The sequence below is a fragment of the Perognathus longimembris genome, chromosome 1, assembly GCF_023159225.1.
Source record: "Perognathus longimembris pacificus isolate PPM17 chromosome 1, ASM2315922v1, whole genome shotgun sequence".
Lineage (NCBI taxonomy): Eukaryota > Metazoa > Chordata > Mammalia > Rodentia > Heteromyidae > Perognathus > Perognathus longimembris.
The window spans coordinates 103,395,918-103,423,096 of record NC_063161.1 but is presented as its reverse complement, the minus strand read 5'-3'; the positions used below and the strand labels follow the sequence as shown (position 1 = coordinate 103,423,096).

Below are 27,179 nucleotides of genomic sequence, written 5' to 3'. Positions count from 1 at the left end.
GTATGAGATCCCACAGACCAGGAAGACAGTCTAATCAGCCGAGTTCTACTGGAGTTATATGAACCTCCATGCTGAATCCAATATTGATATCTAAAAGGGTAACATGGGGAATGGCCTTGACAGATAGCTTTAGAGAACTGAGAATAAGAGAAGTTAAATGATCTTTCCTCTTCCATAGGAAAGACTGGAATGCCAGACCCATAGGGGGAGAGAGTAAATTAGTAATAGATGTAAAAGAGACAGGGGCTTTTGTCCATAAGTATGGACATAAAGGAGGGTTAGAAATATAGGCCCAATACATTACCTCTGATGTAGCCCCTACAGGTTACCAGTGCACACCTGTCCATTAGAATGGCCTTATCACTTGGATGAGAATGTTTCACCCCGGTCTTGATGCACAGAGGGGTGTTTGTTGCTGGATCCACTGGAGCAGGTGCTAGAAAGATGGGCTGTCTTCTGTAGAACATAAGCATACCCTCGCCCCTGGGTTAACTCCCCGGGACCCAATCTAGCCCAACCCCCAATCTATTCCAAACTGGCTGTGGTTTGTTTTGCATAGGCGGAGCTAGGAAGTGTCGCTCATCTCTTGCTAAAACATCTCCTTGAGGCAAATTTAAAAAGTTAAGGACAAATAGTGCTTCTGCAATAACGGCTCGGGCTGTTTTATAAATACTTTTCATAGAAGTTGCATATCCCTCAGTACTATCCATACTCCCCCTCTTTAGTTTTTTAATTTGTGTTTTTAATGTATAATGAGCTCTTTCTACTATACCTTGACCTTGAGGATTGTATTCAATTCCTGTAACATGAAAAATGTTATGAAATTCTAAAAATTTTCGTACTTGTTTACTGGAATAAGTTGGTGCATTGTCAGTTTTTATTTGAGAAGGAATCCCCATGACTGCGAACGTTTCTAGTAAATGTTGAATGACATGAGTCCCTTTTTCCCCTGGTAGAGGAGTTTCCCAAATAAAAGAAGAATATGTATCAATGGATACATGCACATATTGTAAGCGGCCAAATTCAGGGATGTGTGTTACATCCATTTGCCAAATTTTATTAGGAGCAGTTCCTGACGTGTCAATTAATTTTTGAGGGCTACATAAATCCGAATCTCCTTGAAGAATGGAAAATAGATTAGGAATTCTGGGAATTCCTAAGGAAGGGCGAAGCCAATTGATGTCCCTAGTAACTTTTGAAAATTAAGAGTTTTAAACTCTTCAGTACGAATTTTTATTAATTGAGGGGTAATTGCTTGTCTCCTAACTAAATACCCTAGATACTTAAATGGCTCTTCTGTCTGGATCTTATCAGGGGCAACTATCAAACCATACTGTTGCAGATGCAAAGGCAAAATTTTCAATAACTCTGATAGAACATCTTTATTAGGTGCAGCAAACAGCAAATCATCCATGTAGTGAATACATAAAACTTGAGGAAATCTTTTTCTAATAGGTTCTAATGCTCTGGCTACAAAAGTCTGACACATAGTAGGTGAATTCATCATGCCTTGGGGCAAAACTTTCCATTGAAACCGTCGATGGGGTCCTTGGAGGTTTATTCGAGGCAAAGAAAAAGCAAAACGTGAGCGGTCTTCAGGGTGTAAAGGAACAGTAAAGAAACAATCTTGCAAATCTATTACTATAATATGCCAATTTTCAGGAATCATGGATGGCTGGGGCATGCCAGGTTGTAAAGCACCCATAGGTATCATAGCTGCATTTACAGCTCGTAGATCAGTGAGTAGTCTCCTATGTAAAATTTACGACAAGGTTGCTTCTTTGCTATATTTAAGGTCCAGAAAACATAATGGGGGTCCGTACTGCCAAATCCTCCTTTACGGGGGTTTGCAGAAGATGATATAGATATGTAAGGAAGCAAAATTAATTGTGCAATACGATCCCCAGCATTAATCTCATAAGGTACAGGGGAGGTCATAAGGACTAGAATCTCTCCCGTGTAGTCGGAGTCAATTACTCCTGGTATAACTAACACCCCTTTTGCATTTAAACTAGAACGCCCCATAAGGAGGCCCCAGGTCCCCGATGGCAAGGGACCGTATATGCCAGTTTTAACTCTGATGGGAGCGGAGTTAGCAGGGAGAGTTAAGGTCTGGCTTGAGGGAAGGTCCACTGCGGCGCTCCCGCTAGTGGCTGGTTGTAGTGAAAAGACGGTGGGAAAGCCTCGTTTGTTGGAGCGGGGCCACGAGGCTGGCCCCGTGCCCCGTTTCCCGAACGCTTAGCACTTCCTCCCTGCACTACTCCTGATGGAAAGGAAAGTATGTTCCCTTCAATGTCAGTTTTAGACCGACATTCCCGGGCCCAATGCGCCCCGCGTCTGCAGCGAGGGCATTTCCCCGGCGGCTTTGTATTAGCCGATTTTCTCTTAACACAATTTCTTTTAGTATGTCCCTTGTCTCCACAGCCAAAACATCTAAGTTCCCCAGAGTCGGGCAATTTTAGATTGGCGGCCAAAGTCTGTCCCAGCAGCCTCATCTTTTGAGAGTCCGAATATACATTCCGACAAGCCTTGGCATATACTAGTATATCCCCAGTCTCTTTAACAGGCAAAATAGCACGCTGACAATCCTCATTAGCATTCTCAAATGCTAGTAATTTAATTAATTGATCACGAACAGCCGCATCTTGTACTGTCCTATCGATGTTCTTTTGAAGGCGCGCTATGAAGTCTAAGTAGGGTTCCTGGGCCCCTTGAATAATACGTGCCCAGGAACCTTCTTTTTCGCCTTCGGGACGTACTCGACCCCATGCCTCTAGGCATATTTCCTGCAGCTGCTCATGAATCTCTCTAGGGATATTTACTTGGTCCTGAGCGCGCTTATAATCCCCAGTGCCTGTTAGCATAGCATGTGTAATCCTGCGGAGGGCAGGATTACGGGACTGAGCATTTTGGGCTGCCTTAGTGGCGGCACCATCACTGTACCACATTAACCATTGTAGATATTCCTGAGGCTTTAATAGCGCTCTACAAATAACTTTCCAATCCTCAGGAGCCAAGTTTCCATAGGCAGAGACAATTGATGACATTAGTTCTTTAACATATGGCGCCTGCGGTCCATATAAGGTTACCGCCTTCCGTAGCTGAGTTAGGTGGGCCATATCTATACTCTCATAACGAGGGGGCTGTGCTACCCCATCCACCGGAGGGGGTCTAATGACGGGGAAGGCTCTGTAGCTCCGAAGAGGAACAAAGCCCTCAGAGTCAGAATCAGAAGAAGAGGGAAATAGAGGCAGCTTTGGCAACTGTGGTCTTTTCTTTTTAAGCCTCATTTTCGTAGCAGGTCGCGGTGGATTGCTAGAGCATCTGTAGCTCTCAGACTGCCCTGCTGAGCTATATGAATCGGCCTCATTCTCTGAAGAGGTATGAGTAGCAGCCACAGATTTAGCTTTAGGTGCTACCTTTTCTCTGTCAACACTAGCAGGAGACTGCTCAGATGTAGCCATCTCTTTTAACTCCTGTCCGATTTGAGTTTTTACCTCTTCGGGCAAATTATAAGTCTCCATGGCTTTCTCCACGTCAGCCTCCAGTTCGGCCGCTGTTGTTCTGACAGCATTCCGACACATCATACTTAGAGCTGCACGTGTTAATGCCCAAATAGACCAAAAGGTAACTGGAACTTTCTCACCATGCCTATATGCCTTTTCCACATTATTCTTTACACGTTCCCAGACTTCTAGATCTAAAGTACCTTCCTCCGGGAACCATGGGTTAAACTCCACCACCACTTGTACGCATTCGTCTATCTGTGAGCGGGAGACTATAGCTCCATTCCGCTTCAGTACGTGGTGGATAAGATTAGAAAATGGAGTTGATTTAGCTTGTCCCATAACCCCGTAATATTAAAAATAGGAGCTCACCACACAGATCCCTTGTCTCCTGTGAACTATACACAGATCCCTTGTCTCCTGTGAATTAAAAATATCTCTCACCTCACTCGAGAGCTCGGCAGTTCCGCAATCTCCTGTGGATCAATTGTCAGGTCCCTGTTCGGGCGCCAGATGTTGAACCTGGGTAACTGCAGTCAAAATCAGGACACGGGGGATGCAAGGCGAGTGAACCAATGCATACTTTATTCCAAGAGGGCCAGGGTTTATATAGGGTTAGAAACCAATTTTACAATTACAGGGTAAAAGATCAATACAGCATGACATTTGTCTCAAATACAGAAGTGGAGGAAATTTCCTACTGTGTGGGCAGGAACTTGGTACAAATGCCTTTCTAATAACAGGAGGTAGTGACTACAAAGATTATTGATATCAAAACAAGGAACTGTATACAACCGAGGTAGAACTAATTATCTCCTAGCTACTATCTCCTTAAGGCTAGATAACATCAATCTTGACTTCTCCAAATACTTGTGAAATAACAGTGAGGAGACTTTCCTGTTTACAGTGAGAATCTAGTGAGGAGACTTTCCTGTTTACAGAGAGAATCTAACACTAAAGGCAGCTGGTCTAGCAAGTCTCCTCAGGGAGACTTGCTAAGTAGGGGGAAAAAGGAGATTCTCACAACAACTGGTGGCTTCCTTTGGCCCACAAACACCAGAAACTCCTTACTGGGAATGTATTCCCAAGGGCCTATTAGTGTGCTAATGAGGTATCAGAGTAACCATGCCGGGGCTAAATTTTTCCACTGGTTGGAGACTTTAATTCTCCAACAACCCAGCAGCCCCACTTTTGGGTATCTATCCAAAAGACCACAAACAGGGCTGGGGATATAGCCTAGTGGCAAGAGTGCCTGCATCGGATACACGAGGCCCTAGGTTCGATTCCCCAGCACCACATATACAGAAAACGGCCAGAAGCGGCGCTGTGGCTCAAGTGGCAGAGTGCTAGCCTTGAGCGGGAAGAAGCCAGGGACAGTGCTCAGGCCCTGAGTCCAAGGCCCAGGACTGGCCAAAAAAAAAAACCAAAAAAAAAAACAAAAGACCACAAACAAAATCACACTAAAGCCACCAGCACAACAATGTTCATTGCAGCACAATTTGTCATAGCTAGAATCTGGAACCAACCCAGATGCCCCTCAGTAGACAAATGGATCAGGAAAATGTGCTACATATACACAATGGAATTTTATGCCTCTATCAGAAAGAATGACATTGCCCCATTTGTAAGGAAATGGAAGGACTTGGAAAAAGTTATAATAAGTGAAGTGAGCCAGCCCCAAAGAAACATGGACTCTGTGGTCTCCCTTATAGTGAATAATTAGCATAGGTTTAGGCAAGTCACAGCAGAGGATCACAAGAGCCCAATAGCTATACCCTTATGAACATATAAGATGATGCTAAGTGAAATGAACTCCATGTTATGGAAATGATTGTTATATCTCAGTTGTAACTACTTTCAACGTGCCATGTGTATCTGTAGCTTCTATTATTGATGATCTTCTTGTATCATCTTCCTGTGGTTGTACCTACACTATCTCTGTATCTTATCTGAGTATATTGGAAACTGTGTATACTGGTATTAGAACTAGGAAATTGAAAGGGAATACCAAAATCGAGAGACACAGGGTAAAAAAATACAAACAACTACAAAAGCAATACTTGCAAAACTGTTTGGTGTAAATGAACTGAACAACTCGTGGGGGGGGGAGGGAAAGGGGGAGGGGGGAGGGGGAATGAGGGACTAGGTAACAAACAGTACAAGAAATGTATCTAATGCCTAATGTATGAAATTGTAACCTCTCTGTAATTCAGTTTGATAATAAAAACTTTAAAAAAAAGAAAAACAGCCGGAAGTGGCACTGTGCCTCAAGTGGTAGAGTGCTATCCTTGAGCAAAAAGAAGCCAGGGAGAGTGCTCAGTTCCTGAGTTCAAGCCCCAGGATTGGCAAAACAAAAACCCCAAAAAACCAAACCAAACAAAATAACATCAATAACAACAACAACAAAAACCCAAAAAACACCCCCTCCAACTGTGAGGGTAACTGCTATTTCCCTAAAAATGTTATTTTTAGAGAGACCCAAACATCAGATGTTGTTCCATAGTCTATGGGATGACCTAGAACCCCAGTCCCAGGATTTCCTGAACTCTATCATGGCAGCATTCAGTTTGGTGAAATTGATATGAACACTTGCTCTCTGCAAGGTGGGAATGCCTTCCTTCATTGGCAAGGGGAAGAGTGGCAGCATACCCTAATTCTCCATAAAGTCCACTGAACTGAGCATATTAAAAGGTTTCCTATTTCATGTAAAGTGGAAGAGTGTCTCATTTACAGATGACATTAAAGTAAATCATAATGACATGACTACAGTGGAAACAAAATTTTATTATAAATAACAAGTCTACATTTCCTATTTATAATATCTAAACATTGCCCCGCTCAATCAGTAACTGTACTTTCTGTTATTTAGACAAATATTAATGATAAACAATAAATAAACAGAGTGCCAATGCTTCCCCAAAATTAAATCCATATAGTGTCAAAAGCCTAGGATACTCGGAGTCTCTGGGCAGGAAGACAGAATTTACAAATCCTTTTAGCTTGGCAAGAGTGTTTCCTGTGTGATTCACAGTGGCAGTAATCTGTACCAAAAGAAAATGGCAGGTCAGATTGGGAGGACAGTCCTCCACTCTAAAAAGGAGGGGGCTCCTGAGGCATTGAGGGAGTCCCTGGATGACAGGACACTCTGCCAAACTTCAAGAATAATTTGACAGCAGGAGAAGACTGTGGCTATATGATTCTGAGTGTGTCCTGGACATGAGGTAAATGGCAAGCACAGTGTGGCTTGGGCCACTAGAGTTTGAAAGTGCTTAGTCCCTGGCCAGCCAGGGCAGACACACTAACATTATCTTTCAATTTTTCAATCCTTTCTCTTCAGGTAGGGTGGACCTGGCTCCATGCTTGACTGTTCCTCCGGGGAGTAGGTCAACTTCTGCAGCATAAAATTGTATTTTGCCATGCTGTTCATCGCATAGAAAAGATTAGCATCCCCAGGGATTCTCAGCTCTAGTGGAAGAGGAAGAGAAAACTAGTAAGCAGCACTGACAGAAATTGGGACAGAATCACTTGAGAGCCTCCTAAAGATCAGGTCTGATCCATGACCTGAAATCCCTCCAATCCAGCCCCAGAGAAAGATCAACATTTATGACTCTTGCCTGACAACAAACTCTGCTGACTGCTGAGATCTATCCTGTCTTGCTCAGAACATAATGTGGGCCTCCAGCTCAGGCCAGTTCATCCTGCAAGTGGCACAGGGTATTCCTATTCTACTCTCACTGCTGTGTGAGTTGCCAAGACCTGCAGGCAGAGCAGGCTTTCCAGAATGGAGATCACCAGCTGTGAGCACTGTGTCACTGAGAACAATGACTCCAAGGACCCTAAAACAGCAAGCATCCACCCAAGCTTTCTGCAATTGCTCACTGGGTCCTCCAACACAGTGAGCTCAAGCACTGAGCAGGTCTTGCTTTCAGGCTCTTATTTGCCAGCAAGTGTTCTCTGTCCTGGAGTCTCCTATCATCTAAATCTGGGCTGGACATTGCTGCTTCTCATTGTAGTTTGTTAGCCTCCCTAAGCCTCTGACATACTTTCCTGAAAGAAGGGAACCCATGCTGCTTACATACTGAGAACAGTGCAGGAAAATAAGAATCATTTTATGTCAGATGCTGTCGGGAAATTGCCATCAATGCTGATCATCTACACAAAGAACCTGGGGAATTCCTCAGTTCACTATAAAAACAACAGAGGAATGACACCACGGAGTGGCCTTTGTGGTCCATGTACAGATATTTCCTGCTTTTTCTGTCTTCCTATCTCTCTGTCTCTCTGTCTCTCTGTCTGTCTCTCTCTCTCTCTTTCTCTCTCTCGCTGTGTGTGTGTGTGTGTGTGTGTGTGTGTGTGTGTATGCGAGCACATGCACACGCGTCCCTTTTCCTTTCTGTCCTCTCTACCTAACTTCTTGGCTACTTTCATCCCATTTTAAAGAGGAACACACAGGAGAGATGACTTGGAACTTTCTCCTGACCTCAGAAATCTCACTAGCTTGCTCTGGGGCTGCATATGTGTATGACTCTGCTTTTATCCCTCTGAACAACAGCACCAACTCAGCTGCCTACTATACGTTTTCATGTCATTTGTCATGTGGGATTCTGACATGAACTTGGGTATGCTGAAAATGGGCATGGGGGTATTTGTGTGGAGTCTTTTAGCAATGGCCTGGGACTATACAGAGGATCTCATGTACGCTGTGGTGAGTGCTTCATCATTGAACTATACCCCCACTTTCAGATTGTTTTCTGATGTCACCATTAGATATTTTATTTAGCAAGCAAGACAAAGCCTCTTCTAATAAGCATCCAGGCCACCCTGCCACGTGGAAGCTGCCTCCTCTACTCCTAAGTTATGGTCTCCTTGCACTGTCTCTTCCCTCACTGGGCAGGGCAGGAGATATACCTACCCACACCTGGGGCAGTGATGAGACCTTAAGCATCAGATGTCAGAGTGGAGGGTTGTGCTAGGTACACAATGTCTACCACCATGCTGCTGGACCCCAGATTTGGGTTTCTTGGGGCTGAGTACATGCTGACCCCTAATGACATTACTCAGTGACTCACTTTTATCCTCTGATATGATCTGGACCAGTTCCAAGTGCTCTGGCTGGTAACCGTGCAGGAAATGTTTCTTTATGGCCTTAAGGATGATATCCTGGGTCTTCTCCTGGCTTGTTACCTGAGTCAGAGCAGGAAGTAAGACATGAGGTGAATGCCAGTGTGCCTTCCCAGAGTTGAGAGAACAGGGATCTTCTGGATCCATCTCAGCACTTAGCACAGAAATCACACATGGTGTCATGGAATATTCCAAATATTTCCTATGAGAATGTTCTCCACAGAAACAACAATGACATTTTCCCAACTATTGCTACTGCTATACTTCCTCCAAACTCCCCTTCTCCCAGTTATTTGTCCTTTAGGAATAACTGCACGAATATACAAGGCAAAAAGAAACAACGACATGTTCTTCAACCACAAGAAAGGGAGGAGTGAACCCAGTAGCCAGTCCTGCTCTGGGCTTATGGATGCAGTGGTGGTCATTTCTGCCATTCCTCTGGGGTTTCTGAGCTTAGGAGAGAAAAAAGACACAGAGTTTCCCTGCCAGGTGACAGGTAATACCAGCCATTCTAGTATCTGACTAAGAGAGAACTGAATAGGATGGGATGTCATGGGCAGCACCCAAACATGAGGAAGGAGAAGCTATCAATGCCTCTATCCCAGTTGAGGATTTGGAAGAAGACAGAGACCTCTTCACTATAAAGCTCTTGTTTGAGTACAGCCTATTGGCTCAATGGTTAACACTGGTTTCTTCTCCACAGACCTCCTTTCTATCCCCAAACCTACAGTTCCATTCCAGGCTGCAGGCTGTGTGCACTGCTCCCCACCCCCTTTCAGCTCACGTCCTGAACACTGCTCTCTTTGTGCACCATGATCATTTCTTCACCACTCACTACAGGGTCAAATTCAGGAAGGAAGCAAAGGTAAATGGGGAATTTTCCAGGTCTGTGTCCTCGCTGATAGAAAAACACTAAGAAGAATGCCATGTTGCCCAACTTACCAGGATACTTTTGTATACATTTCCTGTGTCCTCTTGTAGGCTCACCCTAATGACACAGGAATCTCCAACCTGCTTGTTATATAGAGGCATGGTGGAGCTCTTACTTCTGACCTCAGATGCAGGGCTCTTGATGTTGCCTCTCTTAGCCCCAGATTTGGTAGTGACTGAGGGTGTGAAGGTGGTGGTGGAAGACAAGGAGGTCTCTGAAGTTCCTGGAGATGAGGGGGAGGTTGATTCCTTGACCTGTGGTGGAGAGCAGCAATGTCAGGGAAGCCAGGATATTTAAAAGTGCTCCAGACTGGCAGCCAGCCATAGGGCCTCCCAGAAATTATATTTAAACTGAATTTTTGGGGAATGTGATATGGGTATAGAGAAAGATGGCTCTAGGAAGGATGGGTGTGGGACGGACAAATGTCACCTTTTCCAGGACTTTGGAGGATTCGTCTGTGAGGCTCCTGTTGAGGTCCATGTTGGAACTTGATGAGACAGGCGGCTTCATGTTGTTGTCTGAGGGCACTTCTGTCATGTCCCCACTGCTGTTGCCAGGGCCACACTTGGCCTGGTCCAATGGCATGCGCTGGGAGCTGCCACTGCTACTGAGGTCAGTTCTCTGGGTCTGGTGGCTTTATGGAGGGGCTGGTTTACTGGAGGGAACTCCTCAAGGACACAAGAACCAGCCCCTGGACCCCAGTACCCTCTGTCCTTGGTACCCCCATTCTAGGATGTTAGTCAATCCCCAGTTCCCTTTCCCCACCTGAAGGATGAGAGAGACATGATAGGTGAGGAACTGAGAACCAGAGGACTGGGGCCTCTGTGCCCAGGAACAGGCTGGTGAGCACAAAGATAGCACGTGGGTATCTGCCTCCTGCTTCCCAGTCCAGCATTCTCCCTGGCCCGTGCCCACCAAGGCCCAGGTACTTACCTCTTCCAGGCCTTGCCAATGTCTAAGTGCTTCTTGGCAGTAATGCTCTTGTTGTTGGTCTGGGTCCGGGGCTCCAGAGCACAGGAAAGTTCATAACTAGGGCAAAACATACCTATAAGGTGACAAGTGTCATGCTTGGGCCCTTCCCAGTGTTTAACTGTACTCTACAGCCTGGTAGTTGCTCCTCACTAGGCCCTAGATAGTGTCACAATGACACAGGTACAGACCTAGGGTCTCAGGACTCCATCTAAGGCAAACCCCACCCTTGCTGCCCCTGTGATTTCCAGCTCACCTGGCCTTCTCGCTAAGCCGCTCTAGGCCCTGGAACCAAGCAACAAAGTGTGCCTCTCGTACAATGTTATAGTAACTGCAGGTGGACTGCAGCTGCCTCACCTGCTCCATCACATCGTATTCCTGGAGAGGATAGGACAGGATGGTGACATGACTGGGCTGTTCTGGCTGAGGAATGGCCTACTGCTCTCTGTGATAGGGGTCCCTCAACTTAGTTCCAACCAGGTCCTCCCTGTTTTACTATGTTTACTTACATAGACGTTCTCTGGGTATGTTGCTAAATCCTATCTCAGAACCCCAGCTTTCTGCTGGAGGGCCCTAGTCTCTCTAACAAATGTCCACATATTGAGAGGAAACATCTGAGAATTCTACCCTTCAATGCCCCATGTACCTTGTGGGGACAGTTGCAACTCACCTTCCTCAACTTGTGGAAGTTAATTATTCCCTCCTAAAAGACAGATAGCAATGTGGTTAGAAAAAGTCCTCCTCCCTGACTGTGCTGCTCTATGCCTGGGAACAGGATGCACAGGCATGGAACTGAGTGAGGCCAACTCTAAGCATAGGACTTTCCCAGTCCCTAGACCTTCCCTGGGGACAGAGGTTCTGGGACCCTCTTAAACTTAATGTCTTGAAGTCACTGAGTGACTTGGGATTCAGGCCAGATGACTTTGCAAGACAACATGCTGAGTGGCCTTGAGTCTTGACTCCATTTCCTGTCCCCAAATAGCCAGTCTTGAGGAATTTGCTGTTCCAGCTGAGTACCTGCCTGTGTCTCTATAGTCATGCAGCCCTGAATGTAGCAGAGAAAAATGGGTGCATTGTTCTGCTCAGAGAATAGATGTAAGGTTCTCAAGAATGCTAGAGCTAAGGCCTCAGCAGGGTAATTTCATCCACTAGCATTAGGCCAGCAAGTGGGCTCTGGCTACTCACATCCAGGAAATCTTGAAAAGCAGTGTCAATCATGACCAGGTCCTTCAGGAATGTTCCCAGGTAGGGAATAGTGCCCTTGACCGTAACCTGAAAGATTGGTTAGGGTGGTAAATTAGACCCAGGGACCCTCTCTCAAGATGTGCTCAGCTATCCCCAGCCCCATATGGGCTTCAATATCAGAGAAGCCTGTGGATCATATGGCAGTTCTGGGTTGAGCTCCTTCTTGACAGCTGGAACTCCAAACAGCATCTGCATCAAGTTTTGTCCTTGTCTGGCATTCAAGATCCCCAACTTATGTAATCTGTGCCCACCAGCCTCCCTATAGATTGATTCCTGGGTCTTCTGGGTCCAGTCTCCCCTTCCATAATGAAAGCAGGAGCACAATTTCCAAAGACATAGGGCCCATTTCCAATGGTGCATGCACAGTACTGGGGAAAGGTAAGAAGTGCTGCAAGAGCCCTCTCCTCCTTTAGGCAGCTGGGGGCTTGGGCACAGTTACTCACCATCTCCTTTGACTGCCTCAGACCTCTCTTGGCCTTCTTCACCTTGGTGGAAAACTTGGAAGTCTCCTGCCAGGATTGGGAGTGGAGTAAGGGAGTTTTCTCTCCTCTCAGACATCACCCAGGACCCTGAGCATAGGGTTTCTTGGTTGTCTGTGACAAATGTTCTTCTGCCTGGCAAGCTGGTTCTAGCTCAGTCTCTGCTTGAGTTCCAGGAATGTGGGATCCCATGGGAGGAACCTGGTCTCACTGTGACTGTTTCCTCATCGGCAATGTGTGCAGGGAATACACCAGCCTGGGGGAGGGGGCCGGCTGGGAGGACTCAGAATCTGCTCTCCCCAGTGCTGCAGTCTTAATTACCATCCGGGCCAAGGCCTGTTCTGAACTCCTGAACATTCCTTTCTCTGTTGGACTTCATCATTCCTTGTGAAATAATCCCCCAAATTCCTCATGTCTCCCTATGCCAGATGAGAAAAGTGAGGCATATAGAAGGCTGGGGACTTGTCCAGTACCCTGCAGCTATCCAGGGAGAAGTCCTCCAGGCTCATCTGGCAACGGAGAAGGGTCTGTTCCTTCAGCCTTTTAGACTGTTCCAGGGTCCCTAGAGTACTTGAGACTCAAAAATAGAGGATGACTGAAGCTTTCTGCCTGGCCCAGATGCCTGCATTCTCTGTCCTAGCATTGGTCCCAGGTCTAAAAGCACAATTGGTTCTGTCTCCAAAAATCCTCTCCTAGTCTCATGTGGAAGTCAGTGTTATTACGCTTGAGATGGGGACTTTGACTGGAGCCTCTGATGTGGACAATTATGCCATGTCATGAAGAAGTGAATCATGCTTCCTTTTGTTACATGGCAGTTGCTACAGAATTTAGGAAGATGATTGTTCCCTTCTATTGTTGAATCAGCTCCCTCTCCACAGACCCAGCTGTGTTGCACCTCCAACCATATTTTGTGATCATCAGAAGGCTCTGCTCTACAGCAGAGCACAGAGCCAACGCACTGCCTCCCAATTACATCCTGAGCCTGGATTCTGGTCCTACCCCCAATGACTTCCATGTCCAGTTGGCTCCAGAACAGCCCTGAGATCTCCCAGCAGCTCTCCAGAGCAGGACTCTCCCCAATATGGTCCAGTCAACATGAAAAGCTGCAGAAGCCAGGGTTCCTGGGGACTGGTGGGCCTGGTGTCTAGGACAACATACTCATTTCCTACTAAAGACATAAAAAACTGCCTGATCTAAAGTCCCAGCAGGAAGCAAGACACAGCACTCCTCCTGGGTTCCTCTGCCCTCCAGAGATATCATGTCTTCCTTTAGTACAATTATGATGAGATGCCTCTTGGTCACTGTCTAAGCCTCCTCTCTCCTTAGTCCAGATGACACACAGGGAACTTTTTCAAAACACTTTCAGGGAGCCAATAACATGCATTGTCTTCCCCTTACCCAGTTCCCCTTACCTTGAATAGCAGCTCTCGGCACCTGCAGTGGTTATTTTCAGGAGAAATTATTTCTGAAAGTTTCTGGAATCTTCTGAAGCTGTCTCTACAGGAGGAGCCAAGAGAAGGTTACAGTTGGAAAGATGGGAGATAAGGGAGTGGAACTACATTTTCTTTTAGAACTAAGACTTCCAACTGACTGGACAAGAATGCTAGAAATGTGGCCTTGAGCCCTAAGGACACATAGGATTTGAGAAATTCTTGATCTTGAAAAACTGGAGTGCCATGTCATTTCCAATATGCAGTTCTGATTTGATTTCAACTAAGCAGCTATTGGTGGCATTCACAGACACCTAGAAGTCTCCTGTATCTCACTATCCAGGTTCTGACACACAGAGAGCTGATCCCTGCCAAAGATAAAGCAGCCTGCATCAATACAAATGAAGTTTCACAACCAAGAAGTCCATGCTGTGGATGTTGGACCTTCGTTCTTAGTGTGGGTGATGCCAGGATTTGTGCAGGCACAGCTCCTGCAGAGCGAGGACATACCTGGAAACCTTTTCCCATGTCTTCTTCAGGCGATGGATGGAAGAACTCTGCAGGGCAGAGATGATGGCAAACAGGGAGGAGAAGTTCCTCAGGATTCGGCATTCCTGGGGAGAAAGACCAGTGAGAGATTTGGATGGTTCTAACACCAGATCGTACCATGGTTGCTGGGTCATCCTCTCATACTTCAGATTCTAGGGAGATCAGGGAGTACAGTAGGGAGTATAGAACAGCCGGACAGGATTTTACTCAGCCCAAGACCTATGTGAGAAGCGTGAGTGAGGACACAGACAGTAAGTGGCTTTTAGTGGAAAAACTGTCTGTGGGAAGGAGGGATTGGGATCCACACAGGTCGTTGAACACAGTCTAAATTCTGAGACTAAGAAGGTTGAAAAGAGAGTCCCTGTATGCCACCGGTATCTTACCCAGGCTACCCGGATCCAGTGCTGAACCAAAAGGGCTCTCTCTGATGCTTTTGTGCTGTCATCCCCAAGGCAGCTTGTTATTACACAGGAGGATACATTGTTGAAATGTGTGATGCTGGCCCAGATGGATGGGGCTACGTGCTCCTTGGCCTTTGTATCACTCTTGGACCAGATAGAGCCCAGACACTGGTAGGGCACTACGTTTTTGAATAGCTCCTGGGGAAGAGAAGGGTGTTACTTGGCCATATCATAGAATGCAATGCCCAGGTGCAAGCTCGGATGACTATAGTAGGAGATGGAGCTAGGGAAGTGGAACAGGTGACTTGAGCCCATGGGCATCTCTGGGTCTGGTGTGCTGACCACCTAGTACAACCAGCATGACATGGAAGGAAACATAGACAGGAAGGCAAATGTTGTATATTTCTCTACCTAATCTCAGTCTATCCACCAGAAATCAACTGTCTACCTGGTCCCAAGCAGCACTGTCTGCCCCCATATAGGCACCTCATGCCTGTCTCCTGGTCCACATGCAGTTTCCTGCCTTTAAGGCCAGTCTTTTTTCCCTAACTTCTGATAGAATAGGAAACTAAACAGTACTAATGCTGGCGAAGCTTCTTGCATGAGAATGAGCTTTGGTCCAGGTTGTTACTGGCAGAGGAGTGGGACTCATCTCTACTTTAGAGTTTCAATGTCAGAAATTTGTCTTTGACATGGTTAGGATTGTGGAGCTGGGATCTAGACAATGTCTTGGCCCCCTGGGAAAGCAACTACAGAACAGGGCATCAGAGGAAAGTGGGTGTGTCAACCTCCATTCAGCCCTGCCTAGGACCTCACCGCATCCATCATGGTGAGTTGCTCTGCCACCAGATCAGGAGGAAAAGCCAAGATATCAAGCTTCTCCTTGTTCATCCAGTTCTGTGAGGTTGCGCATGGAAGACTGGAAGCATCTCCTGAGGAATCTAATGCTTCATCAGGCTCAGAATCAGTGGAAGCTGGGACTGCTGTCTCAAGCTCTGGAGTTGGTTCCTCATGTGGCTTAGGCTCTTGACCCGCAACAGGGACTGCCTCAAGCTCAAGAGCAGGTTCTAGAGCTGATTTTTGTACAAGATCTATACATGGGGTTGGTTCTCCTGCTGAGCTGGGCTCAAGAGCCACAGATGGAGTAGGCTCTAGGTCTAAAGGATCTGATGATGGTTCTCCTGCTGCCATGGGCACCAAAGCCACAAGGGGCATAGGCTCTAGGTCTGACCTAGCTAATGATGGTTTTCCTGCTGAGCTGGTCTCTAGAGCCTCAGATGGAGTAGGCTCTAGGAATAAGCTAGCTGAAGATTCTTCTGCTGAGCTGGACACTAGAGCCACAGGTGGAGATGGCTCCAGCCGTGAAGCTGATGCTAATTCTCCTGCTGGGCTTGGCACCGAAAATGGGATTTGCCCAAATTCCGATTTGGGCTCCAACTCAGAACTAGAGTCATTGGCCCCAATGGGGCCAGGCGCCAGAGCCACACATGGAGCTGGCTCACTCAATGAATATGATGTTGTTTCTCCTGTTAGGCAGGGAACCACAGCTGAAGATTGGGTTGGCTTCACGTCTTCATAAAGATTTTGGCCTGATGAAAGATCTGCAGCAGGATACAAGATTCTTTATGTTACTGTGCTGCCCTAGGGTTTTTCAAAGGTAGATAAAACAAAACCTGAAAAAATGTCCAGTTCCTAACTTCCAATATGATACCTTCCTAAAATGCCTCCTACCCACAGTGACTTTCAGATTCCTCCTTGCTTCTAGTCCTATTCCACACTGAAATATGCCTCCCAGTGTGCTCTCCCCTGATTCCCCTGCTATGTTCCCTGGTCAAACCCCTCCCTTTAGACCCTGGCTTTGCACCTTGAGTCTCAGCCTTGTTGGACTCCGGGGCCTCCATCTGGGCCAGGAGAAAGGTGGCACGACATTCCACATCGGAACCAGGCATGTATGATTGTAGGTAAGCCATTAGGTTCTTGAAGCATGAACTTTGCAGGGGTTGGCAGAAATCCTCTGAGTACAGATCCAGCCACATGCCCAAGATGGAGGAGATGGCACTGGGAGGAGACAAGTGTGTAGCTGAGTCAGAAGCTGGCCTCTCCTTCTTCCCATTCCCTTCCCTAATCCCCCATTATTAGACAGACGTTAGGGCCTGTGCCTAACCATCCAGTGTCCAGTGGACCCTAACCCAAGCAACTTTGGCTGTGGAGCAGTGGCCGGCCAGGCAAGCCAGGCAGGAGCTGCGGTGAATATACAGAGATGGATCCCAGGATCAATACTGTGAGCAGATCTCTTGTCTTCATGAAGCTCCACACTCTCCAATCTCTCTAACTTCTCCCCACTGAGAATACATTGTCTAAATGGCCTGTCCTACGTGGAATCCAGAAAATTCTGAGGGCACCACAGTTAATCAATCTGCTGCCTCGTTATATGTGAGCCACATACAATAGGTCTTTTTTCTCACACTGTTCTCCTGAGGACAGCCTGGCCCTAGGCTCTCATAAAGGGCCCATTATCCAGTAGCAAGACCTCTATACTTGTTTTGTCACCTGGTAAGTACTGAACCGGACCACTTGGAATGAATTATAGAGGGGATTGATTCTTCCAAGGGTTTCTTCTGAGCCTTTAGGCATCCCAGTGTTTCCTGGTGCTCCAACATCCCCCCACAGTCTCATTGTCTTTCTCCTAAAGGCAAATACTTTCACCTCAGCACTCTAGTAAAACACAGGTTAGGAGAAAAATCACTGGTGCTGGAAAAATTGGCTATCCACAGGCAGAAAATGGAAACTAGAGCCTTAAATTTCACCATGCACTAGTATCAGTGCAAAATGGATCAAAGACAATATCAATACAGAAACCACAGTAAGTTACAGGAAAGGACAGTGGACACACTAGCACCCCTAGGCACAGGTCAGGACTTTCTAAGTAAAGATAGGGAATTGTAAGAAATCAAAGGAAGTCTCGTGGGAGAATAACTTCTCTGACCAGTAGAAAACTTAGCCTTGACACAGAAGATCTGATGCCTTATTAGCAAACTAATAGGCCTATGGGGAAACATCTGCATTCAGGGTCTCCTGTGTTTGCTGGTCAAAGGAAACCAGTCTTTGTTATGAGAATCTCCCCTTTCCCTGTACCAAGCCTCCCTTGGGAGACTTGCTTGACCAGTTGCCATTAGCAAAAGTCTCTTCATAGTAAATAGGAAAGCCTCTTCACAGTTAATAGAGTCTTGGTCAAAGTCTTGAGCAAATAGTAGCTAGGTGGTAAAGTTTTACCTTGACTGGTTTATTCTTCTGTCAACAATCTTTGAAGTAACTCAGCCCTTAATAGTCAACACTCTTTGAAGTAACCATCTTTTGTAGTAGGTAAACTTTTGTATTATTTTCCTACCTCCCAGTAGTAGCATCCTCAATTTTTGTATTTGAGATGGATATCATGCTGTATTAACTTTTACCCTGGAAGTTGTAAGTTAATTTCTAACCTTATGTAAACCCTGGCCCTCCTGAAATAAAGTGTGCATTGGCCCACTCGCCTGCATCCCCCGTGTCCTGACTACGGTTGCAGTTACCCACGTCCAACAAAGTCTGAATAAAGGGTATTTTTTCATAATTAATTTTCAGCATATCTAACAAGATAAACACAAAGTCAACATCATATCCAAGTGCCTCATGTCCAAAACATAGTTAAGAGGCCAAAATACAAAACCCTCAAAAAGAAACAACTCCGTTAATACATGGGCTAATGAGTTAGAGAGAATTCTCAGATACAGTAGTGAAAATGGCCAACAGATTCCTGAAGAAATGTTCAACACCTCAGGCCATAATGGAAATACAAATAAGAGCAATACTAAGTTTCTATATCTTGCCAGTTTGAATGGCCAATATGAAGAAAAACTAACAATAGCAAATGCTGGTATGAATGTGGACACAAAGTAATTCCATGATGTTGCTGGGAAGGTAAGCTTGTTTGTCCACTCTGAAAAGCAGTGTGGAAGTTCCTCAAAAAATTTAACATAGAGCTACCCTATGACTCAGTAATTCCACGCTTGGGCATTCATCCAATAGAACACATAAAGGTAACACTAAACTACCAGTAAAACGTGTTTATTCCAGCATTTTTTTACCATAACCAATATATGGAACCACCCCAGATACTCTTCCATGAACAAACGGATCAAGAAAATGTAGTATATATACACAATGGGATTCTATGCATCCATCAGGAAGAGTAATATTGTACCATGGTAAGACATGGAAAAAATGTACTAAGTCTGATCCAGGGAAACATAGTTGGCATGGCCTTCCTCCTTTGTGGTAGCTAAAATGTGCCTATAAATCTACACAATGGGTAGAAATAAAGAGTAACCAATGGATTAACTGAAGTTTGTAGTCTCTATGGGGGACACAAATAGCATAATTCTTTAAAAAGACTTAGTAGAAGTTCAACCAAATGAATACCCAAAAAATGGGTACTTGCAAGAGTATAGGGTGGGGAGAAGGGAAGAGGAGTAGAAGAACAAATGGAGAAAGTGGGGAGAATGCAGGCAAAATTTTGTGGTACCTATCACAGAATTGAGAAGTATTAAGGGATGTGATGGGTAGAAGGATGAAGTTGAAGTGATAACAGATCAAGATGCATTGCACAAATAAATTGCTTTGTTAAATAGCAAAAAATACAATACCTAACTTAAAATTAAGATAAGTAGTGGAAAGGATGGGTTGGGAGTGGTAGGTGAGAATGTTGTAAGAGGTGACATTCATCAGGGTACACTGTATTCATAATCTGTTTTGGTGAATGACAACTCCTTTGTACTGCTACATACACATAATTCAAGTATTCAGAAAAAGAATCACAAGAGTTTTGGTCTCAACTGTTTGTCCTTTCTATTAAGCACACCAATGCCCTTGTTCTGGAGACAGATGTGTCCAGCCTTATGACCTGAGGCCCACTCACTTTCTGAGCTGGTCTTGTGGGATGACATTCTCGCTGGAATAGGGAAGGATTTCAGCATCTTTACAGGAGTCCAGAAGGGCTTCACACCCGCGAAACCTGTTTAGAATGTTTAGTGTTACTGGCCATCGTTCCATGTCTTGGATTTCAGGACAGAGGGGATTTTCCTGCTCTTTTCACTCAACTATGCTCAGTGTCTGCAAATCTGCCTTTATACTATATCTGGCTCTTATGTATGTGTAATATGGGAAGAGCCTAACCAGCTCCTTCTCAGATAGACCATTATGCCAGGATGTCTACATATGGTAGAGGTACTCCTCCCAGATATAACATGAATTTCTATCTTTAGAATGGAAGCTGCTTTGCCTGAGGTGTTGGGATAGTGCTGCTGGACACCAAAACTGATTTCTAAGGGAAATAGTTCTCAAAGGAAACACCCCAGTCCTAGGCAGCTGGTGATACAAGGATAGACTTGGCAAACACTGTCAAGGCTCAAACCATAGAGCTTTTGTGGCAGATTAAGACTGATTTTTTTGAGTATGCCACTTCCCAGCCACAAACTAGGGCTCATAGTTTTAGGCCATTCCCCAGTTTCCACTTAGTGGGAAGGAGTCCCCTGATCTTAAACTAGGTGCTCACCTTTTGAAAAGCAGGTCCAGTACCTGCTGGGGGTTGCTAAACCTTCTGTAGCTGGACAGAAAGGTGGGGATGAAGAAGGGTTCCCCCATCAGCTGGGCAGGCACCAAGTGGTCCACCAGCTCTTCCAATGTGCCTGCACTGAGTGTTTCTGCCCTTTGGGGCTCACTCATTGTCATTTTATTTTCATCCTAGAACAGGACCAAGGAAGGTCAACTCAAATACTAAACGTAGTGAACCTTAAGACTCATTGTTATAGAGGATAGTTCAATCACCTAGAAAATGGGTTTTACACACACACACACACACACACACACACACACACACAAAGAGAGAGAAATAGAGAGAGAGAGACAGAGAGACAGAGAGACAGAGAGACGGAGAGAGAGAGAGCGGGTGATGACCAGGCATTGGGTGGCATCCTGTAACTGACACTCTATCAACTTTTTGTTCACCTGGGAAAATCTCTCAGGATGATAGGGTTGGGAGGTCACCCAGCGTCTCCAGACATGGGCGAGGCCCCCTCTTTCGTCTTCTTTTCGGCATGAGCCAAAACAAATCGGGAGACAGCAGCAGGACAACATCCTTCTTTCTCCACAGTCTCAGTGCCAGTGTACTGGCTTGGCTGTTGTGCATTCTGGCTACCTAGGCAACAGGGTTCTGAGTTCTATCTCATCCATCATCAAGGAAGTGAGGTCATCTCCTCTCAGGTACCTTCACCTGAGTTGTTCCCTCACATATGACATTCCCAAATGTCCCCTGTGCACAAACACTTGCCAACCATGCCACAAATACAGCTGCACACCATTCTACCCACTCACCCTAACCCACTGTCCCAGGATAGGCCTGGAAGAGACAGATGGGTTCATAATGTGTTACATCTACCAAAGATATTTGGCAGTGGATGTAAGAATGTTTCCTTCACCATCTATCCTGTATCCCTACTTGCTAAAGGAGTCACTCCAGCTTATGCTTCTTAGAATGTCATCATGTAGATATGAGCATAGGGGTCTGAATATTCTTTGATGAGATCACTTTGCTTGTGCACTAAATAATGACAAGACATGGAAAGACAAGGAAGGCCACAAATAATTGGCTGTGATGGGCATGCCTGGTATGCCAGCACTATCCTACTTAGGAGGCAGAGGCAGCTACTTGATAGGGACATTGGAATATTGTTCATTACTCCTTAAGGTTCTGATAGAATTTAATTTGGCACTGAATCCTGCTAGACCTGGCCTTTTCCTTTTTAACAACTCTTTGTTCCTGTGTCCATCTCATTGTTGATGTGACTAGTCCCTCTTGGTACAGTGTAGGTAGTTCAAAAAAGTAGGTCTAGGAAGGTAGTCATTTCTGGGACTTTGATTTTAAGCACAAGTATTTCCTTCTTTTTCTTTGATTTTCATTGAAATTTATTGTGATATGTCTATTTTAATTCTAATATTAATTTGAGTCGCTTCTCTTCTTTTTGGCAAATTAGCTAAAGGATTATAAATCTTATTTTTGCAAAATTTGTTTCATCCATTTTGTACAGTTTTTTTAGTATTCATTTAATTAATTTCTTCTCTTCCCTAATTGTTTACATTTGTTCATTTTGCATTTGTCTCTTTCCTCAGTTTGAGAGGCATCATTAAACTTTTTGAGATCTCACTGTCTCTTCCACAGCCATCTAACATTTTTTTCCTCTCTCTAAGGTACAGATGCACAATTCCAGTAATTTTCTTCCCTTAGTGTCACTCTTGCTGTATGCCAAAAGTTCTGATACACAGTTTATATTCATTTAGACTAGATTGTAGGAATATTTTGACTCTCCCTTTCCTCTTTTCTTCTGTCACTGTCAAGCAGTACTGTTCATGTGTTTGAATATTTTTGCTAATACCTTGGGCTGTGAATTTCTGGTTTAATTCAATTAGACATGATAATAGGATATGTTTCAATTTTTCTTTATTTGCTAAGATTTGTTGTAAGTCTTTCAGGGAAAATGTTCCATGGGCTGCTGAGAAGGAAGTGATATTGTGTGGCTTGGGGATGAAATATTCTGTAGATGTGTCTGTATTTTGCAGTTGTTCTGTGGTGTCCTTTCATCATCAGCTTTCTTGGATTATGTTTGGATGACAGATACATTTTTGAGAGTTGGTAAGGAGGTCTCCCAGTATATTAAGATGGGATCTATAAGTCCTTGTAAGTCTAGAATTCATTGTTTAATAATCTTGAATGTGTTTTATTTTGATTGGAGAGTTAAGAACATTAACACTCATGTAAAAATGTATTACAAAAAGGCATGTTCTATTTCCTTCCCTTTATTGTACTTAAAGTGCTTGCTACTTTCCTATTCTTGTTACTAGTTTACCAATCTTATAGGGGTTTTGTTTAAAATTTTATTCTGACTTCTTAAATTTTTCTGTGGATAGGATTTCTTCTGTTAGCATGAACATGTTGGATTCTTAGTGCTGAGTTTCTGTAGTTTTGTTTCTCAAGGAAAGTCTTTCTTGATCCATGAGTTATAAAAGATTACTTCGTTAAATGCACTAGGTCACGGCGGCAATAGTTATCTTTCAGGGCTTAAATTATGTCTTCCCATCCCCTCTACATTTAATTTGTGTTAACAAGTCTGGTATTATTTTCTAAGAAATTTGCCACTGTAAATTACCTGTCTCCTCTTTTTTGAGGCTTTCCTTATTTGTTCACTCTGTATATTCAGTTTTTAAACAAAAATCTACCTTTAGGTGTTTTGCTCATCTTGCCTGTTTGCTGGTCTGCAAGCTTCCTGTGCATGGTCATCCTGCGTTGCTTCAGTTTAGGAAATATTTCTGATATTACGATTTGAGGACTCTCTTTACCTTGTGTGTATTACTTCTCATTCTCTTATCCCCAAATTCCTTCAGATTGAGTCTGATAAGAGTCTCTAAGTTCTTTAAAATTCAATTTTATCTTAATTCTTTTCAGTGACTTTGAACAGCTGATGTAATCAAATTTAGTTTGTTATACACCAACTCACAATGTGACCAATTTGATTCTTTAAGATTTCTATATGTATTGAACTCTTCATTTACAGGATTTTAAAATTGATTTTTATATTTGTATATCATTCATTACCTTCTTAAGTGATAACTCAGTTATCTGTCTGAGTTCCCTTGTCAATTATTGAAAACAGCTTTGTATTCACTCAAACATTTCATCATTGCCTGCTTGGTTTCTTTCATCAGTCCTTTCACGCTTTCCTTGAGTTCTTTGTTTGAACTTTCTTTCTCTTCACTGCCACGTAGGTCCTTCATCTGGGGTTACTTATTGTCTGTTGAAACAAACTTGATGCCTTGTTTATTCATAAATCCAGTGCTTCTCTGCTGGTATCCACACATCCAGAGGCATGTTTTAGTGGAGGCTATAATGTGTTGTATCCTTTGGTGGCTACTTGTACATGACTTAGGACTGGGTTATGATGCCTTTTCTTCTTACTAGATTAGAGGGGGTCTCCTTTCACAAATCAATAATTGCAACACTTCTGATATGGTGAGTAGAACACTTCTGGGCTCTAGATGAGGAAGCTTGGCTATAGCTGCTATGATGATTGGCAGGTCATCACATTTGTGTTTGTGGAAATCCCTAATGAACACTACTCACTATTATTTCTCCAATATCTTTAGATAATGATAGAAATAAAGATGTATCTTCAAGGTTACAATGGAAGGAAGACAGTGTGAAAAAACTAAATCAGAATCCTTGGTCTTTGGTTATACACCGTAGCAGGGTGTCCAGGATAATCCTATTAGGAAGTGTCTATGAGACTTGGAGTGAGGCAAAAAAAAAAAAAAAAGAAATCTAACTAGTGTCATGTTGGGATGGAGAGGGAGAGGTGAAATGAAAAGGTTTAATAGGAAACATACACATGCAAAAACAAAAAAAAAGGGAAGAAAAACAAAACAAGCAAAACTTGAAACAACACAAAAGAAATAAAAACAAAACACAAAAGAAAAAATATTTGAACCATCTGAAAATCCAGAAAGACTGTAAAGAATGAGGAAGGTTAAGCTTTGGGAACAGGAATAGGAGGAAATATGACCAAAAAAAGAATTCTTGTACTTAGAAGAAAATTACAAATGAGAATGGGTTGTAGAAAGATGACAAAGTACCATTTAAAATTCAATAATGTAAGGAAGATGTTGTCATTTAGATATGATAACTTTGGGGAAATGAAAGGAGGCAGAGAGAAGAAGAATTAAGAAGGGATTGGAGGAATTAAATGGAATACATGAAAAGCAAACCCTAAATATTAAATAACCTATATTAGATGTAGAAACTGAAAATGTACATATTGAAAAGAGTAAGCAATCAAAACATGCAAACCAAAACAGCAACCAAGTCTCTATTTTATGCCTCTTTTGGTATGTATGTATGCATGTGTATGTGTGTATGTGCATGTGTGTTTGAATGTGTATAAGCAAGTTTATTCTCTATGAAAGTAAAGGAGGGCATGAAGATCACATGATTTAGATTTGAATAGAAGAAAGGCTTCTCTCAGCAGTCAACATATAGAGTCAGGTTGTTAGTGAGATCTGATACTCTAGGTAGCTCAGTCTCAAGTAGGATTCTCTTGTTTAAGACACCACACTGATGTCACTATCCTGGATGTGAGAAGTGAAAATGTTTCTCATGTGAAGGCTGGATTGTCCAGCCAAATTTCAAAACTGGTTTGAAAGAGTTATGAATTTCTCTCACAGAGAGGTCTGCTGGTCAACTGTGAAGTTTACGTGTCATATATATGGTAGGCTCATCCTTTCCCTCCAAGGCAGCTACTGTTGCTATTTTCTATATCACAGTACTGTACACAATTCTCAGCTAGCCTATTACTCTCTTGTGGTTCTTGGTTCTCATCCTCAGGTTTGCTTTACTAAATCTAGTTTCTCCTTTGTTTCCTAGACTTTCTTCATTGATGGAGTCCATTCAAAGAAGTCTCTACTCTGCAATCTTGCTCATTCTCCTGAGGTACTGAGCACAGAAAACTTCCTAGGGACAGTTAAATGGCTAGATGACACCTTCTTAGTGTGTAGAGATGACCTTCAGAAAATGCCCTGAGACAAGAAAAATGAACCCTTACCACTCTCTGCACACCATACACACCACCTTTCTGTCCAGAAGGGCATAAAGCAATCATCCACACCTATTACAACACTATATGAGGGTTAATCTTTTTCCCCACCTGATTTCCCCGAGAGACAACTAGGAGATAAATACAGAACACCTTTAGGTGTTTCTGCAAGTGCATTTCTGGTGATGATAATAAGAGTTCCAACCAGTTGAATGGTTTAGTCAATTAGGAGATCCATGATTTGAATATCCTTTTGGAACAGGTTAAAAATGTGGAACCTAAGTAGGGCCAAGTCGGAGCCCATATAAAGCCCAGTTGAAGGACATATCTGGATCCTGGCATTGTTCCTTTCTTTGTACTGTCTCTGCTTTCTGGCCACTGTACTGAGCAGTCGGAGCTATCCCATGTTCATGTCCTAAAATTATCTTCTCAGTCATCCATACTGCAGGCCAGCTCTCCTCCTTACAACCTTAGTCTTTCACGGCATCCTCCTCTAGTAGCATCAGCTGTAGGTTTTAATTGTGTGTTTGTGAGGTGAACTTGTACCGTTCCTTTTAAAATACAGACCCTTGTTTCCCTTCTCTGAATCTAACCATTATCTTTTGCTTCTCCCTCCCAATATGTGTTTCATTATAAACAATACTATATAAATGAACTGGAGTTCACACAGGAGATAGACTCACAAAGTAAATTATACAGTGAGTGTTTATAGAATCAGTGAGTAACAATACAAGGGTATGAGAACTATCAGATCAGAGCAGAAATGCAGGAGGAGAGAAGAAGTTGGTGGTGGGATCCACTCCAAGGCTGAGTGAAGACGCAGTAGGAGCATAGGTGAGTTTCAACAAGCCCTAGGTAGACCATTCAGCATCTTTTTCACCTTTCTGTAATCTCCTATAAGCATCTGCTCCAGTGGCAAACTAGGATGTCCCCTACCAGGATGAAAGATGTTACCAGCAAGGGCTCCGTCCTTTCACCCATTCTACAACTCGTGTCAGGACCTTGGGTGTAGAGATCACTAGTTGAATATGGCAAACCTCCTACCACGTGGGTGTCAATTCTAATTCCCCTTCCACTGATGTGAGAGACCTGTGAGAGACCTGGCCTCCCTGGGACCGTTTCTATACCTGTGTGTGCAGGGGAATGCACTTGCCTCTTGGGGACTGGAAGGACTCAATGTCTCCTCTCAACTGTGCTGTTCTGACTGGCAACTGGTGCTGAGGCCGCCTAAGAATTCTGCTACACTCTTCTCTCCCTTGAACCTCATCAATCCTGCAAGGTCAGTACCAGTGTTCCACATCCTTCAGTTGATGAGATCAGAAATATGAGGTCTAGGGCTGGGAATATAGCCTAGTGGCAAGAGTGCTTGACTCATATACATGTAGCCCTGGGTTCTATTCCCCAGCACCACATATATAGAAAATGGCCAGAAGTGGCGCTGTGGCTCAAGTAGCAGAGTGTTAGCCTTGAGCAAAGAGAAGCCAGGTACAGTGCTCAGGCCCTGAGTCCAAGGCCCAGGACTGGCAAAAGAAAAAAAAAAAAAAAAAGAAAGAAAGAAAGAAAAGAAATATGAGGTCTAGAAAAAGTTAGTGAACTCTAGGCCATCAAGAGAAGGGGATTTATTTATTTATTTATATATTTTATTTTTTTGCCAGTACTGGGCCTCGGATGCAGGGCCTGAGCACTGTCCTGCCATTTGAGCCACAGCGCCACTTCTGGCCATTTTCTACATATGTGGTACTGGGGAATCGAACCCAAGGCTTCATGTGTATGAGTCAAGCACTCTTGCCACTAGGCCATGTTCCCAGCCCAAGAAGGGGATTTTTAGCCACTGATCATGGTCCAGTCATGTGGCCTTCCTGTGCATGCCAGGGCCCT

General features: G+C 44.1%; 1 protein-coding gene across 1 annotated transcript in view; it reads right to left on the bottom strand.

The window, feature by feature from the left end:
- Positions 1 to 6,817: 6,817 nt before the first annotated feature.
- Positions 6,818 to 27,179, bottom strand: part of LOC125352469 (ral guanine nucleotide dissociation stimulator-like) — a 51,309-nt gene continuing 30,947 nt past the window's right edge. Inside the window, 18 exon segments of the mRNA XM_048347577.1 lie at positions 6,818 to 6,882; positions 6,885 to 6,971; positions 8,576 to 8,690; positions 9,570 to 9,812; positions 9,988 to 10,192; positions 10,492 to 10,587; positions 10,784 to 10,905; positions 11,198 to 11,230; positions 11,713 to 11,799; positions 12,216 to 12,281; positions 13,664 to 13,748; positions 14,192 to 14,295; positions 14,614 to 14,829; positions 15,448 to 16,232; positions 18,162 to 18,254; positions 18,528 to 18,604; positions 19,583 to 19,678; positions 20,219 to 20,406. Of these exon segments, the coding sequence (XP_048203534.1) occupies positions 6,818 to 6,882; positions 6,885 to 6,971; positions 8,576 to 8,690; positions 9,570 to 9,812; positions 9,988 to 10,192; positions 10,492 to 10,587; positions 10,784 to 10,905; positions 11,198 to 11,230; positions 11,713 to 11,799; positions 12,216 to 12,281; positions 13,664 to 13,748; positions 14,192 to 14,295; positions 14,614 to 14,829; positions 15,448 to 16,232; positions 18,162 to 18,254; positions 18,528 to 18,604; positions 19,583 to 19,678; positions 20,219 to 20,406 (2,763 nt within the window).